General features: G+C 48.0%; 8 protein-coding genes across 8 annotated transcripts; 1 reads left to right on the forward strand and 7 right to left on the reverse strand.

Annotated features, from left to right (window-relative positions):
* Positions 1-33: 33 nt before the first annotated feature.
* On the reverse strand, positions 34-1,603 carry F9C07_2230143 (uncharacterized protein; the record flags this gene model as incomplete). The annotated part of the gene is made up of 2 exons (XM_071509855.1): positions 34-1,462; positions 1,524-1,603. The coding sequence occupies 2 exons, from the start codon at positions 1,601-1,603 to the stop codon at positions 34-36; spliced, it is 1,509 nt and encodes a 502-aa protein (XP_071364756.1).
* Positions 1,604-1,934: 331 nt separating this feature from the next.
* On the reverse strand, positions 1,935-2,198 carry F9C07_4235 (uncharacterized protein; the record flags this gene model as incomplete). Its single annotated transcript, XM_071511201.1, has 1 exon — positions 1,935-2,198. One exon carries the CDS (start codon positions 2,196-2,198, stop codon positions 1,935-1,937), a length of 264 nt encoding a protein of 87 aa, XP_071364757.1.
* Positions 2,199-2,923: 725 nt separating this feature from the next.
* F9C07_2281362 (uncharacterized protein) lies at positions 2,924-4,572 on the reverse strand (the record flags this gene model as incomplete). The annotated part of the gene is made up of 3 exons (XM_041290811.2): positions 4,268-4,572; positions 4,202-4,216; positions 2,924-4,164 (listed from the first exon to the last, which is right to left on the reverse strand). Exons 1-3 carry the CDS (start codon positions 4,425-4,427, stop codon positions 2,924-2,926), a joined length of 1,416 nt encoding a protein of 471 aa, XP_041143939.1. The 5' UTR covers positions 4,428-4,572.
* Positions 4,573-6,055: 1,483 nt separating this feature from the next.
* F9C07_2281363 (DUF636 domain protein) lies at positions 6,056-7,258 on the reverse strand. Its single transcript, XM_041290813.2, has 4 exons — positions 7,036-7,258; positions 6,925-6,971; positions 6,771-6,834; positions 6,056-6,684 (listed from the first exon to the last, which is right to left on the reverse strand). The coding sequence occupies exons 1-4, from the start codon at positions 7,085-7,087 to the stop codon at positions 6,434-6,436; spliced, it is 414 nt and encodes a 137-aa protein (XP_041143940.1). The 5' UTR covers positions 7,088-7,258; the 3' UTR covers positions 6,056-6,433.
* Positions 7,259-8,060: 802 nt separating this feature from the next.
* F9C07_4238 (putative methyltransferase) lies at positions 8,061-8,822 on the reverse strand (the record flags this gene model as incomplete). Its single annotated transcript, XM_041285303.1, has 1 exon — positions 8,061-8,822. One exon carries the CDS (start codon positions 8,820-8,822, stop codon positions 8,061-8,063), a length of 762 nt encoding a protein of 253 aa, XP_041143941.1.
* A 205-nt stretch (positions 8,823-9,027) lies between these two features.
* F9C07_2201325 (uncharacterized protein) lies at positions 9,028-10,452 on the reverse strand (the record flags this gene model as incomplete). The annotated part of the gene is made up of 4 exons (XM_041290814.2): positions 9,028-9,903; positions 9,960-10,263; positions 10,289-10,370; positions 10,410-10,452. 4 exons carry the CDS (start codon positions 10,450-10,452, stop codon positions 9,028-9,030), a joined length of 1,305 nt encoding a protein of 434 aa, XP_041143942.2.
* Positions 10,453-10,828: 376 nt separating this feature from the next.
* F9C07_4240 (putative cytosine deaminase) lies at positions 10,829-11,317 on the reverse strand (the record flags this gene model as incomplete). The annotated part of the gene is made up of 1 exon (XM_041285304.1): positions 10,829-11,317. The coding sequence occupies one exon, from the start codon at positions 11,315-11,317 to the stop codon at positions 10,829-10,831; it is 489 nt and encodes a 162-aa protein (XP_041143943.1).
* A 1,650-nt stretch (positions 11,318-12,967) lies between these two features.
* F9C07_2281367 (uncharacterized protein) lies at positions 12,968-15,558 on the forward strand. Its single transcript, XM_041285299.2, has one exon. The coding sequence runs from the start codon at positions 13,362-13,364 to the stop codon at positions 14,778-14,780; it is 1,419 nt and encodes a 472-aa protein (XP_041143944.1). The 5' UTR covers positions 12,968-13,361; the 3' UTR covers positions 14,781-15,558.
* Positions 15,559-15,999: the final 441 nt, after the last annotated feature.

Consider the following 15,999-nt stretch of genomic DNA (forward strand, 5'->3'; position numbering starts at 1 on the left):
GAGATATCGATCCCGGAGGCCAGTGTTTGTGGTTCATGGTTCATCATGCAGAATCCTAGAAGCTTTAATCATTGACCAGTGTGCAGCATGTTCTGTGGAGCTTAGGGTGTCAAACAAGAAGCGGACTAGTTCTACTTCGTTATCTCCAACTATGAGTGACAGCTCATCCTTATTCCCTTGCATGAGTTCTCGTTTGAGAGATTCAAAGGCCAATGAAGCAGCTATGTTGGAATTTATCAAGCCTTCGCAATGTGGCCAGGACTGGAGAGCTTTAATGGCTCGCAAGCGTACACGATAGTCGGGACATTTAGATGCCACGACGTACAGGCCTGGGATGATGCCATTGTCTAACGTGGTTGTGGAACGCTCCGGAAATTTCGCCATCAGCGCTTCATGGGCGGATAATAAGGATACGTATTCGGGGGTCAAATATCCCGGAATTGGACCGTTGAAGAAGCAGGTTTTAATACTTAAGATCTGAGCAAGGTAGTGCAATCGGATTATATCTACCCCTCGCTGTTCCTTCGGGCTGAGTTTGGCATAGGACTGTTCGCAGAACAATTCTAATCGTTGCTTGTGCTGAGTCAGAGACGCAAGAAGACTCTGTTGTGTTAAGCACATTGAGTTATAGTGGAGCTTGATCTCCGTACTGGAAAGTGACCAGCATTCGGAGAGAAATGGGATGCCTTTGCTTAATACGTGATTGAGTTCCCGTCGAGCCTCTTGCACATTGCGAGGTAATGACATGGTATCGCTGTGTGACCACTTCTCCTCTCCTGCCTTGTTCAGATGCAAGAGTGGCCCGTCCTTTCCGAAATGCGATGACTGTGCATCCAACCGCACGAACGCTTCGACCAAAGACTGGTCTATGGCTGACAAGCAGTGCATATAAGTCGCTGCTTCATTCAGAATTTGCAGACCACTCCGGAGATGCTGCAAAGCTGTATCATACTGTCCCAGTAACAGCTCTGACAATGTGAACAGTAGACAGCATACTAGAGTTACCTCTTTAAACTGTGGATCGTGGGATGCATGTCGCTTATTGAGAAGAGCAAAGGATCGTGCCGACTGTTCCAAGGCGAATCGGTGCCGAGGACGATGTAGGTTGACTCCTGCTAGACGCATGTCATTTTCCTCTGAGTCTTCTTGAACCGCACCCAGCATATTCGCAGCATGATACACGGCCGGCTCTATGTGACTAAGTTGCTTTACCAGTCTTTGCCACAACGGGGAGTCGAAGAAGGAAGTCAAATTGGAGATTGAGTGATGATGGAAGTATGAAAAACATCTTTTCTCGTCCGAGTTCATGACCCAACAGAGACGGTTTGCAATGTCGGGCAGACATACAACGGTTCGCTTATGCGGCAGCCGGCACATGTCATATCCTTCGCATATGCGACCAGTCGAGGTGCAGTTTTGGCATACAGTACCGGGTGATTCGTCGCATTTGATATGCCGGGCACTGTACCGGTGAGCTGTCAGAGCTGCGACATTACATCGGGACAAGCCTATTTTATGCTTACCGACAGGTGCGGCAGCCCGTCTTGGATCGTTTCCGTTGGGCTCTGCGCTGTCTGGGTACTGGTGCCTCCACGGAAGCCATGGTAGTCTAGCAAGACCTCAGAGCTGGACGGGTTATTTCACGGCCTGAACTGGGGCGGTAACAGCGTTACAGAGCAAGAGAAAAGGAGAAGAAGAAAAGAGAGACGCAAAAGGAGGCAAGAGTGACCAAGAATAGAAGTGCTCCCTGACTATCAAGGGAACAAGTGTATTTGACGCACTGCACGCCTGCTAAAAGCCACTAGTGCACATACACCCCAAGTAGGGAAGATCATGACCACTCACAAATTGTGGTGATGCCATTCGAAGGCGTTATGGAAGACAGATCGAAGCACCGAGGCTGGGCGTCGGGAATGGCCGAAAGAGGCTCAAAATCAAGCCTTCGGATTGACAGCGAGAAGCATTGCCTTTTGGCCCCCACCAGAGTGGTGCCCCACCAGCTGAAGTGCACGGAGGTTGACGCGCAGATTGGTGGAGGACTCGACTGTCGTGCTTTTTGTGCACTTCCTGTCATCCGTGGCTGACATCAGGTGACCCCCGGGTGATGATGGTGGTATACCAGGCAGAGCCCTGGATTGGCCGTAGTGACGTCCTCTTTTTATCGAAGTTGGTTGTTGCCTTGTGGTGGAGACCGGCATTCCCTGGTCGGTGATGATCAGCCAAGACTGAAGGTTAAAATGTTAGGAGCAGGAGGCATATTGGAAATCAACCCAGGCCTCAAATGGTGTTATCCAAAAAAAAAAAAAAAAAAAAAAAAAAGAATATTGAAGGAAAATAAATAACATAAAATACACACAACAAGAAACCAGTGACGCACATGTACCAGCAATCGGAAGGAATCAGGGTGGTGGATGAGAGATAGAAAACGAGGTCTGACGGTTGAGAATGAAGATTGCGCCCACTAGCTCAGATATCCAAAGATACCTCAAGAGGGGTTGGATATCCTCATGTCATATGACATCGCCGACCTGACACGTTGCCAGTGCATCCCGCTGAACCTTTAAGACGGTGTCACTAGGTTTAAATGGAGGAGAGATAGCCAGAGTCGAAGTGGTCTGCGGTATTGTCAAGTATCCAGAAGTTTCATGGCTGAAAGATTCCGAGAGGAAGCGTAGTATTTGATATATCAGATATGAACAGCTGGAGAACCTTTCATTCATACTATACCCATAGCCTAAGTCATGTTCAAAGTAGGCTATATTCGTTTCTATGTGCGGTTTACGATACAGATTGTGCAAGTCGAGGAAGGGTGAGAAAAAGAAAGATAGACATTAAAGCACGCTTAGAATACAGTCCACAGAACACTAGACAAATATACAACAGGATGAGAACAATGAAGAATATACAGTTACAGACCAGTATCTCACTTCCGATTCCTAGGCAGTTTCACCCAGTATTCACAGAGCTTACCGTGCGCGATTCGTCTCCACTGCCCAATCTCACGCTGCTCGTCGTCCTGCTCTTTCGCTGTGCCTTTGTTCCCCATTCCGAGATTGTAGGGTTTGTATTCAGGATCATAACGTAATCGATGAAGCACACTGGAATGGATTTTGGCTGCCGGCGGAAGTGGCCTTCGCAAGCCACGGCCGTGCCATCTGGTTTCATGGACTTCCCCGTCGGGCGAGACCTTTGGACGCTTGAAGGGCATGTATTCCATCATCCGCCAGAAGAGAACCTCGAGCCCCCTCCCGAAATCGTAGCCCAGCGAGTCATGGATCTCGGCTTGTTCGGCAGCTTGAACAATGTCGGGATCGTAGTCCTCTATTCTTGGGTCGAAGCACCCATGCTTCTTGAGCTGGATCGGGTCAAAGGTGAGATCGGCCATGATAGCCTCCTGCACCATCCACATAAGGGGTATCTGGCTAGCCTTTGTCTTGAGGGACGGCCACCCACCCCCAACATCACTGTGGTCTCCCGCAAAGTACACCTCCTCAAAGTCCCCCTTGACCACGGGGTGAGGAAGGCCGGAGATAATAGCTTCCCCATTTGCAGCCCAGGTACTGACATGATGTGTCCTGGCCTTCATGCCGCCGATGGGCGGCGGATCGAATAGCACGGGCTGGAATTTGATTCTTTTTTCATCGATACTAACCGCATGTCGCATGATCTTCGGGCTCGGCTGAATATCGTTGTCCTTGCTGACATCGCGGTTGAACTCTGCGACACTATTGACAGTATCGAAAAGTCCGAGAAAATGGACCAGTCCGGGCGACCGACACATGGTTTCTCGACTGAGTCGCAGCGACGCTTCTGCGTCATCCCTTTCCTTGCCGGCATCCGCAAACTTGTATCTGATGAACGCCTCCCAAACAAAAGGAATGGTTTCTTCGTTGTCGGCGGAGATAAGTCCAGCATAGTCCAACATCTCGTTCAGAAAGCGGGCTGTATATGCTCCTCGAGAAAAGCCAAATAGATAGATTCTGGACCCGGGGACCCATCGGCGGGCGAGGAAGCGATAGCCTGAGATAACGTGCTCGTTGAATGATGTTGCCAATGCTTGGTCGACAATTCTTTTGGTCGGAAGATTGGTGAAGGGCTGGTATGCTAGACTTGCAAACGATCCGGCGGTAACATCGGTTCCTATGCCAGCTGTTGTGTGTGAGACTGAGATCCGCAGGGAATGTTCAACATAGACACATACGCTGATAGTAACAGTCTATACGGGTTAGTTTACCGCAAGTAGTACCGCAGAGTCAAGACAACTCACATCTGTTATCCTTGGTTCGATCAAGCATACGGAAGATCTTGAGGATATTGGTTTCGCTCCCATCTGCACGAAAGGTATTTCCGGTGCCATCGAAACAAAGAACCAACTCACGAGTAGGTTCAGTGTCGTTGCACCCGCATGGATCAATTTCTTTAGACATGACTGTGGTAGGTACTGTACAGAACTTTGCGCGGTCTCGGAGCGGTAGCAGCACGGTTGCTTCATTTTAAGGCTGTCATTCAGGGCCCGTGGAGACCCTTTGGTCGGCAGCTAGGATGATCGCCACACGGTCTGATGAGTTGGCCCGCCTTAAAATGCATGGCGGCGGCATCATGCATGGCTGAGTTTGCAGATCCACGCATTGACTCAATAGCCTCGCAGTAGTGCCTTGGGCGTACTGGCGGTGACACCGTACACCGCAACACGTTGCCAGGATTTGTGAGGCTATTTGTCGGATAACCAGTGGACAGCGCAAATAGCCATCCATATTACGGACGCCTGAGTCACAATATTAGAAATTCTATCGTGAGCAAGGGATACGATACGACAAGAGTATCACATAGCATGGCGGATTAAGACAGGATGACTTAGGCAGGGCAGAGGGCAATGCTGAATTCCCTGTGGGCCTCAAGCAGCTGACCAATACCCTGCACGAGTTGCAAATATAATCATGGAGTTGGGCTTACTAGCTGAGGGCTGCAGAACGTGGTGGGCCCTACTAGTCGTCAGCCCTGTTTGGCATCCGATACGTCATTGGGTTTCCTATTCATGGTGCCCGTCTTCCAAATTGTATTGAATTTATGGACTGTAGTAAGGCATCCCACTGGGTGAGTCAACCATACGCCCAGACTATTATGTTTCTGAATGGCGTGGCTGAGTGATGGTCATTGGCTTGGATGATGTAAGATTACAGTGATGGATCCTTGGATATGACATGTCGCACGCAAGTCCTCCGTAGAGTAATGCATACATTTACGGATATACCGACCTTTCCTAGCGCCCAGCTTCTGGCCTGTTGGGTTCCACGGCGGGCCATTCCTGACTTTGCCGAGAACAGCCCGCAGATATTCCACCGGCAAACGCGCTGATGGCTTGAACATGGAGATGCGCAACCCGGTACTTTGAGGGTACGACAATTAACGTTTTAGGCCGTAAGGATGTTGGTTGGTGCTCTACTAGTACATCACTGCTTCTAAAGCTCCGATGCTTTAGGAATGAAAAGACTCTCCAAACAAGGATAATGAAGAATATTCTTTGCTTCCGGTCAGAACAGTTAATGCCGAGATATTGTAGCTTTTGGCCATTCGTCGCTGCCACAGGGGACAGTATGTAGGGCGCCTATGATCCCACCAGTACCCTCTCATGCAGTCGGATGTATGTATATTGTGCTAGTGGACCCCCACAGCCAGGAGCTCTGGGCACCCTACAAGTGCAATGCTGCTATGCAGTGTATTATTAATAAGTACTTAATTGTCGATGGTGGGAGGAGATTCCAACAAGCCGCTTTACGCATTAGACACTAATGCCCGCTGTATGTACGTGGTCATACTCTATGCAAGCGTATGTCTTAGGGTTGGTACATGAGGCAAATCGCAAGGCAACCATTAGGAAGAGTGTCACATCGCCGTGGAATGCACACGAATGCCTTCGTGTTTCGTAAAAAGAAAGCTAAACTTTGATATCATCGCTCAAATGTATGTCATCGATGGTGGGCCACTAGAGAAAGCCACGAGCCATATCGATATGTTGAGATCCGCTTTTGCCGGAAGGATGATCAAGGTAGTGGAGAATCTAGTAGCTAGGCCAATAGGCCACAGTTGTAAACTCTCTCGTTCCTTTCACAGCTAGTTTGCTCGATATGATGAATCATTGAAGGAGTTATCGAGATTGTCATTACTTGCACAGTGATTTACTCTTTCAATAAATATGGTGTTGACTAACATAATGCGGTATATCATATATTCTGCTAAACATCTTCTTCAATGCATGGTATCTTCAACTCCGCAACTACACCAGCACCGTGCATACTACTACATGACATTACAAGATGTACATCGCCACCAAACGTCAAAGTCATAATCATCCCAACGGTCATTACCCTTATATAGGAGTGTCTTGCAGTCACGTCCTCATCGCCCTACCTCAGGGGCAGCCGCATCAAACCAATCAACCCAGAAGTGTCTCCTGCTTAGCGCCCTGCACAGCACAAAGATACGACACTCGGTCTTTGGTATAGAATTCAACATCGACCTTGTTGCGCAAGTTCGCTTCGCCACCATCCAGAGTCCCGGCTTTGATGACGGTCTTGTCGGCCATGAGCTCTAATTCTGTGAACAGACTAGACCCGCACTTGCCACAGAAGAAATGGCGGTTGTTTTTGCCCGAGGCCCCGGTGACATCATAGAACGAGGGTTCTCCTGCAGCAATTCTCAGCCCGGTGATCGAACATGAGACGAAAGCCCCACAAATATGTGAGGTGAATGGGGCTGGTGTGGTTAGGTACCTTTTGTCACTTTGAAAGAATCCCGGGGAACGATGACGTTGGACGTGAATGGGCCACCGGTCCACTATATATTTGTTATTCGATGCTTCACTCCTTGCAATCGGGGAGTGGTGCAGGCTGGAACGATGTTCTGGCCCACAGACCAGCCACATACCTTCTGGCAATCAACACAGTGGCACAAAGCCTTCACCAGAGGCTCGGCTGGATTGAGTACGATGTTAGTCAACCCTTCGCAGTAGCGGGTTAATATGCAACATGTACATACAGTCAGAGGTGTATGCAATTGCACCGCACATGCAGCTTCCTGCTAGGGTCATTATGTCGGTTATTTAATGTAGGGATGGATGATAAATTCCGATATATATCGATAGGGATGGGGTAAAGAAGAATCCACTGTTTCTCACAAGCCAACGGGCTGTATTTATGTTCTGTCTACTGTAGTACGACGTCAAACCTTATGACATCTACCAAGCACCGGATATCTACGGTCCTAGCAATCACCGAAGGAAAGCCTCGGGATGTTGGGGTTTAAGTTATTTCGGCGTTTGCTTGACGCTGACCCCAAAGACCGGGAGCCCACTTATCTCTTTACTATATTGTAGACGGGCTAACCAAATTCGACTAGCGTCGTGACCTTTCGTAGAGGGTCAAGTACAGTGTATTTCTATGAGCTCTGTCTGCAAGAGGCTACAATCGTTTCCATCAAGAGTAAATAACTATGTAATTTTCTCAAGAAGCCCTTGTTCACAGTCTTGCGAGAAAAGCTCAGGGTACTGGATTAGGCTTAGTGTCGCCATTATGTCGGCATTTTAGTACAGAGTTGGAGTGAGCCAGATGAATACATATCTCCAGCTCAACACATAGCATTGGCCCGGATGTGGCACATGTTGGTGTGGGTTTTTACCTGAATGGAAATAGTTGTCCTCCACTGTACGTCAATTCACGAATAATAATTGACAAGGCCGAAGCACAGACCTCGGTCGTCTCCACAATTCGGCGATTAGAAATTGTGCCATGGCCGATATGAATGATTTGGCTCATCCATACGAGAACACTGTTTGGTGTTACCGACCATGAAACAAAACAAAGCAAGAGAAGGGGCTTAGACTTAGTTAGGTATATCATTTGTAGAACATTAAAGCATACTAGCTTTGACCGGGACTTGCACGGGCATTGCATGGATCGTAGGATTATTGAACTCTACTATGGTACATGCTTTATAAACAGACGCAACTAAGTCACAGAGCAGTCTAGCCCAGTTTGATAAACTGGCAACCGTTCCGGACCATATCATGGACGCACTCCTTCGCACACGAGAAAGGGAAATTGCATCGTCTTCTTGCCACCATCATGGCTTTCATTATCATCCTCCCATCCCTCGACATCTTTATCCAGCTTCCATCCGACCCATACCTTAACTTGCTCGAAGCCAACCTCCTTCAGTAGGTCTTCGATCCACTGACGCGGGATGCCGTGCCGTTCCACGCCTTCCAACTTCGACTTCGGATGAAACTTGATCGCCTCGGGACCAAAGTCCTCGAAATCCGTCAGAGCTATTCTGCCCCCAGGCTTGAGGCAGCCCAGGAGCATCTGGAGAAAAGGCCGCGGATCAGGAATATGATGTAGCACCAGATGCGACAAGGCCAGATCGAACTTTCTCCGACCTGTTGAAGGATGCTTCTCATCACTGGGAGGAAGAACAGGATCCTCAGGGTCCTCTAATAACTTGCAAATAGGCACAATATTTCGTGGAGAGCCGGGCAGGGTCGTCTTCGCCTTCAGCATCTCAATCATACCGTCTGCCGTGTCAACGGCGACGATCTCGCGGACCAGTGGTGCTACCCGCACACTCAACAAGCCTGTTCCACAGCCCACCTCGAGAACATCCAAGCCAGTCCCGGTCGTGGCTTGTTTCTCCGACAGGTTCTCAATGAGGGGTCGGAGTGTCTCGTATGCGAGGCGAGTCGCCTCTTGGACGGAGGGGTTATTGTCCCAATTTGCTGCTTCGGCATTGAATCGTTCATTGCCCACGGTATTTGGCGCATTGGACATCTTGTATATTGTATAATGTATCATGTGCGAATTTTGGTAAGTTTGTGGAAGATGGGTGTTGGTGTTCGGGTTATCCGACGGTGGATGAGTTTGATCTTCGGCTCGGCTATCCAGCAAATGCGGGGTTGAATTTATATCACCTCCACTTGTACGTAAGGGTATCATAATATCTTAAGTTTTATACGACAGGAGAGTATTATCTCAATCACTGCGTCCTCAAGCACCTCTGGCCCCATAAGGCCCCGCAGCGGGCACTTTCCAGAATATTTTCCGTGGAATCCATTACATGCTCAAATTCGGCTTCCTCCGGACCAGGCTCCTGCCCATTACCAACATCCACAGCACTCTTCACACCAAACGACTGGGCCGGGAAATACTGATGAACAACCTCGGGCACCACCGAAATGCATTTAAGTTGACCCACCTTACAAGCATGCATCATACTCACATCGAAGGCCTCATCTTGGGCCCCGCCGAGCAGTTCTAATATTTTCCGAGAACCCTCTCTCGACAGGGCATATGCAAACGAACAGACCGGATTAACCGACCGGTATACAGCGCGTTGGCGATCCGGCAAACGCTCAATGTACTGCTTTGCCCAGCCGAAATAGTCACTGTGTGGACACGCCGTTGGATCATCATATAGAACCGTTTCAAACTGCTCTTCCCAGTACTCGCCGCAATGGCCGATCCAGAGGACTTCCCAGTCTCGGCCGTAGGGTGCCATATCCTGATCAAGAGTGTCGATATGGGTTAGGTTGCGTACACTTTCAGCAATTTGTACCATCTGCGACCGGATTGATACGTCCCAGTCGACGTCGTCTTCAATGATAAGGACCGTGTCCAGGTTCGCTTGGATGGTGTGTTTGATTAGATCAAGATGCGCGAGCCAGGCGATACTGGCACCATGGCTTGGGTGTTGGACATTGTCAGGCCCCATGTGCTCGAAAGCATCAACAAGATTGGGATTGATCGGCGGCTGGGGTGGGATCTGGATATCCAACCCCGTAAGGCTCGCTGCGGCGAGTAATCCTCGCGTTCGCCATGAAGGGCCAGTGGAAAGTGCGAGGATGGATTGAAACTGTTTGTTATCAGCATACTGTGACTGAAGAGTATCCATTGAGGCAGGGTACTTACACCTAAGGTGCTGTTTCCTGCACTCTGTACGGGAGGTTTAGGCGTTGTTGAGACCCGCTCAGCTGGCGTTGGCACTGGTGTCGGTGTTGGAGTCAACGTCGGGGCTGGCAGCGAAACGGTACGGGACACAAAGATCCTCTGCGTGTACCACAGCAGCAGCAGAAAACTCGCCGCTGTTCCCACAAGAAGCAACTGACGCGTCGCTAAGAACATTGCTGTCTTTTTCAGTATTCCTGATTGATGCATGAGAGGGCAGAGGTTCAAATATAGCGCTTGAGCAGCGGAACGGAATTTAATCCCATGTCTGGCGAGCGTGACATTCTTTCAACTCCGCAGTTCCCTGGCGTGCGTTAGAGAACGAATCCTTCGGCGGCAATCCTGTGGCGCAGCGTTGGTGCATATGACCCCTGACTATCCACAATTAGCGATATTAGTTGCAAGGATTATAACCAATAGAACGTCGAGGCTTGGCGCTTGCTGGAACCCTATCCATGGTGTTTGCGCTACCCTTCAGTACCGGGGCGGATGTGACTCTAGGGGAAACTAGCCACCAAGGCTTGAGGTATGGGTTACAGTCTGGCACGCTGTGTTGTGTGTTAAATGCCCTATGCGGTTATTGTATATAATTACCATATTATATCAGATCTCAACCATACAAAGACCCCCAATGCTGGTTCTGGGGTATGGCTGGCAACTGTACAATGACGGAAATATTTTATTCAAAGACGATCAAGTCATTCATTTACCATGCTGTGCTTGAAGTTAGTAATTACATCGTGATGTTCTACGAATGGAAGTAAACGTATCAGCTCGCGGGGTAATAGCTCTTAATATTATATACACAGCCCTGTCGCTTCTTAATCCAACCTTTACGATACACTTCTCGCCTGCTTCTCCTGATGCAACCCCCGAACCTCCTCATCCAGACCCGGAGCCGGGCCATCAACAAGTAGATCCGGTGCCACCTGATTGATCGACAACGGGGCAACGGGACCAGGCTTGATGCCCATCTCCGTCCTCCACTGCACATACTGAGTAGTAGAGCTCGCGTATACGATTCGCCCCAAGCCCGCGTTTGCATGAGCAGCCGCGCACATTGGGCAGTGCTCACCCGAAGTGTAGACTGTGGCAGCGGCGCGCTCCGTCGGAGTCAGGTTCTTCTGCGCCCACTTGACGATTGTGAACTCTGGGTGCCAGGTGACGTCTGCTTCGGTCACGGTGCGGTTGCGATCCTCGTAGATAACTTTCCCGGCGGCGTCCACTAAAACTGACCCGAATGGGGAATCGCCCGCTTCGAGAGCTTCACGGGCTAGGTCTACGCAACGGCGTAAATAGTTGATGTCTGATTCGGAGACCATAGTGCTCTGTTTTGGCAGTTTGGTGGGTTGTGATATGGGTTTCTTGTCAGGAATCGAGTTTCAACCTGCAAACATTAGCTCTTGAATCGCTTGGAGGTAAATGTCCTTAGTACTTGAGCGGCCACGAAATATCTTTTGTCACTGGGAGCGAAGCTGCGCCGACGTGTATACTCAACAAGCATCAACTCGTGAAACGAATGCGAAACGAAAAGGCGGCCAGAATGGGATTATGGAGGGGTTTTATGGTCCCCGGTTTGAGTAGTTGATTTAGTAATAGAAATATCAGAAACTCATCTGGTCCAGTACGCGTAGTCGCTGAACTCCCCGCCAAACCCCGCAAATTTGTACATGGTGGACCCTGCCAAGACCTTTCAGTCTTCCATGCAAAATTGTTGATTCATTCTTTTGGATATTATTGTATACATCTCTACTGGAAGGTGACCGAAAGACATTGTGAAAGACAAGAATACCATGCCTATGACGAAAGCCATTAGATTAATAAATTTTCACTATATCTGACAATCCGCTCGCTGCCTCATAGATAGACCTATTATATATATCAACTCAAAGTAGATAAAGTATATTGGAATTGGCACGAGCGTCTGCGTATTGAGAGTATAAAGTCATATCAACTCCCTGCTATTCCATTTCTCCTCGTAACTATACAGACTTACGACTCAAATAACAATACCTAAGCTGGTTTATCATTATAACGTTGAGAATACTTCAAGAGAGTCGTTGGCGGTAGTGTCCGGACACTGCAACTTACACACAGCTGCGTGCGAGCATAAGACCTGGGAGAGAGCAGCGCCCAATGGCCAAATGACGAAACATCTCGAGGCACTCGGCTCTCTGCTCAGCAAGTAGCCGCTACTTCAGACTAAAATATTCTAAACTTTCAGAAATGGTTCGTTTGCAACCACGCGCCACTTGCACTAGTGGAGCCTTGATTCTCCTTAACATCTTTCGTTCTCCTTTGTCGAAGACAAGAGGCAAACCCCCAATGTCGCGTCGAATGATAAGATCCACCGAGCTAATGCTACCTGGAATACTCCGATTACACACATGTAACATGACAGTTGGCATTCTCCAACCCCGATTGCTTAACTATACCACGTAAAGCTTAGCCGACGATTAGTGGGACCCCATCCCACCCTAAGTGTGGGCCCTCTACTCAGTGGGAGTTTTCTAATCACTGCACCTAAAGGGCCCTTGTAACAAATTAATTTTAAACGAAGAGAATGGTTTGATACAGTAATAAGCATACATACAGCATGAATAGATACCAGTCTCTAGATGCTAGCCATTAGGCGAGAACCGGTAAATATAACAAGACGTAGATGGTTCGGGTGCAAGAGTTAAGAGTAGGAATTTGCAACAGTGGCATAAGGCTTGACTGATTCCGGATCACAAACACTTACAATTCGCCCGACAGTGACAGTCTAGTCTTGAGAAGAAGTAGAGAATCCCTCGGTGTGACTGGAACGTTAGTCTCGGTCTGAGATATGAGCGACAGAATTAGTACATGGCAGACGACCACAACACCGGTATTGTAGAGGGTGGGGCTATGCGAGGCGCAGTATTATGTCAATGTTTGAGTGGATGAGATTATATCGAAAGCGAACCTCGACCAATAAACATGGTTTGATGGTTAGCAGTCTTAGACAGTGCTCGCTCAAAGACTAAGTGGGAGGTGTTAGACATCGAGCCTTGCCTGGTACACTGTAGTGCCTATGACTCATAACTAGACTAGCGATACTAGTTCCATGCCATATATAATTCCGGTGCAATATGAGGATAGGTTATCATCGACAATGTTAAGCTAGGTGGGGCGAACCCTGGACATCATGTCTTCCGATGACTCCCGCCAAATGTGAAAACTGAGCGACTATTTTAGCGCCCCGATATATAAGGGGTAATCACAAAGTCTCTCTCTTGCAATAATCATATTGTGCTTCACTCCATACACTAGAGCCTGCTCGTCATAACAGAAAGTACTACACTGAGTACTTTAGCTGTCCAGCGACTGGTTTTGTCTATCCAAATGGATACGTCCAACAGTACTGGTCAGAGTTACCTATCTCATCTCCCCACTGAGCTTCTCTTCAAAATCTTTCAGCAATGCCCGGACGTTTCTGCCCTCTGGAGTCTACTTACTACATCGTCGCGGATGCTAACCATCTTTAATGCGAGGGCGTCGGAGATAGTGGACGATGTATTGAACTTGACCGTCCCAGTGCAGACTCGACTTTATATGCGGCAAGTTCTTGTTCTCCGTACCGGCATATATTCATATTCCAGTTTTGAAGAGGCCCAGACCGATATATCGCTACTCTCCGAGAAAGTTATTGCAACACCTGAGCAGTTGCGGAGTTTTGTGGCATTATCTCACAGGATCCATGTCTTGGCACATCTCTGCATTGAAAGATGCCTCCGACGTTGTATGGATAGTCCGCTCGGCGAAAGGAAATTTCCCGTGGGGTTCTGCTTTCCCACATGGACAGAGGAGCAACGAAGCATTCTATCATTCTGGCGCGTGCTGTTCTACAATGAACTGAAAGTAGAAGGACTCAAAGGTCATCTAGAGTGGTCTACTCTAGACCTTTCAGAATTGCTACGTCATGGCCCTTACCAGCATTTTACCACGGATATTGCGAAATTCCAAGCCATGACCGCATTACGCTTTATTTCTGAGCAAACAAACCCAGAAGGCTCTGAGGAAGAGCTGTCAAAGGGGGCTGAACAGCTCGGACCATTTCAGTTACCCAGGCTTCCTGAGGGCAAAGAGTTCGGCTGGACATGTCAGCCGCCGCCGTCTCTATGGGCTGTGACTCAAGGATGGAATCCTGACGACCCGCGTCTCCTTGAACCGAGAGCATTTATCAGATCGAAGACGAGTCTACGGATTCTCGCTTCATATAGTGAATCCGACGACGAGGAGCTCTTACTTACTCCGCTCGAAAGTGAGGAGTCGGAGAGTGAGGAATCCGAGATTTACGAGTTTGAAAGCGACGAGGATGACAGTGGTGATGGATGGGGAGTTGGAAGAGGAGGATGCCTTCTTCGAATACCATCATCATCATCTGAGGAAAGCGTCACATTGGAAGAGAACCCATCAAGAGACCCGGAGATCACATCCCCAGTGCCTTTGATTCAAGACTTTGGACAGTTTTCAACCGGAGAGGAGTGCCAAAAGCTTCACGGACAAACGATTGGGGTACAATTCTGGAACAGAATGCGTGGTCGTAGTAATGCCGGCCCGGGTCAATATATAAGGTCGGGCGCGTATCTCAAATATGGCTTCGCTATCTGGGAGCAACAGAGAATGATTGACATGGGACTATGGTCGACCCAAGCTCGTGCCGATGCATCCGATTGCTTACGAAGATGGTATAGCTTTTTGAGCGAGGAGGATCTTAACTATCATGACTCTAGACGGCGTCGAATTGAGTATATCTCTTGATTGGGAAAGATGCTAAATATCTATATAATAACGTGTCACTATATGAATCAGTCAATATACAGTAAAATGTATCTTGTACTGAAATGTTACCATGGAACGTTTATTATGGTTGTCTTTTCCTCTTTTTTATTTCTTGTCTTCTTCTGTATATGCTAGCAAAGGAGTAGTGGTAGCCCGCCAGGCTCATAGCCTGGAGACCCCCTGGATAACCCAGGCATCGTGATTCATTATCTTTTCTTCCATCTCGACTCTCGTACTAGGTAATATCTATATAAGAAGTACTTTCTTTCGGTATTTATGATCATAACTATTCTAATCGTTATCTGTTTCCCGTCTTACGGTACTAGAAAATAATTATAAGAACACTATTATGTCTTCATGTGCAGAGTAGGCCCTCTTATGAAGTGACGACAAATAGCCTAGCGTAGAATCTAGATAGATGGCATCACCCCCCCACTATTTGGGGAGGACTTTCGCTGCCAGACAAGTAGATGCTCGTGCGAATAGTCCTGACCGATTAAACGAGCAGACCGATTGAAGATCGCAAAACCGTTGAGGATGAACAGCTTCAGATCGAAGAAAATGAGACATCATGCAGTAGTGTCTCTATTTCTTCAAAAGGTAGCGTATGTCCCCTAATGCAATCAAGGAGCTTTTGAAATGATACATGTGGCTTAGTATAGACCCTCTTTCTCCTTTCTTTTTGAAGGAGGGCGTACAAGGAAAATATATAAGGCAGATTTTTACTTCCTTACTAACGCCATTAGTAAGTATAATGCATTTTATTATCTTTGCCAGTGGATTCCCTAGCTATACAAATACCATGGTGCTTGCACGCAGTTATTGATGCATCGGAGCATTATTACAATTCAATAATGTCAAACGCGACCAAGTAATATGTACATAAAAGAAGAAATCAAGGTGGATGCCCGATGACTGCCCGAAGATATTAATTCATAATTCTAATATTTTTAGTAATACGGAACTGCTCTCCCAGATTGTTGAAATCAGATACAATGGGTAATACAGCCGATTGGTGTGCTATTTCTGGGCAAAAGAGATAAATCGTCGGAATAAATAGACATGGAACGGTCAATGGAATGATGCGCAGCATATCATCCCGTTGACCAGCAGTTGCCCAAATAAATACAACAGTAGGACCTATGTCTAATAATCCCCGATATCTCATATCCAGGAATATTACAAGGGTTCACTCCGA

This window comes from Aspergillus flavus, chromosome 3, assembly GCF_009017415.1.
Source record: "Aspergillus flavus chromosome 3, complete sequence".
Classification (NCBI taxonomy): Eukaryota; Fungi; Ascomycota; class Eurotiomycetes; order Eurotiales; family Aspergillaceae; genus Aspergillus; species Aspergillus flavus.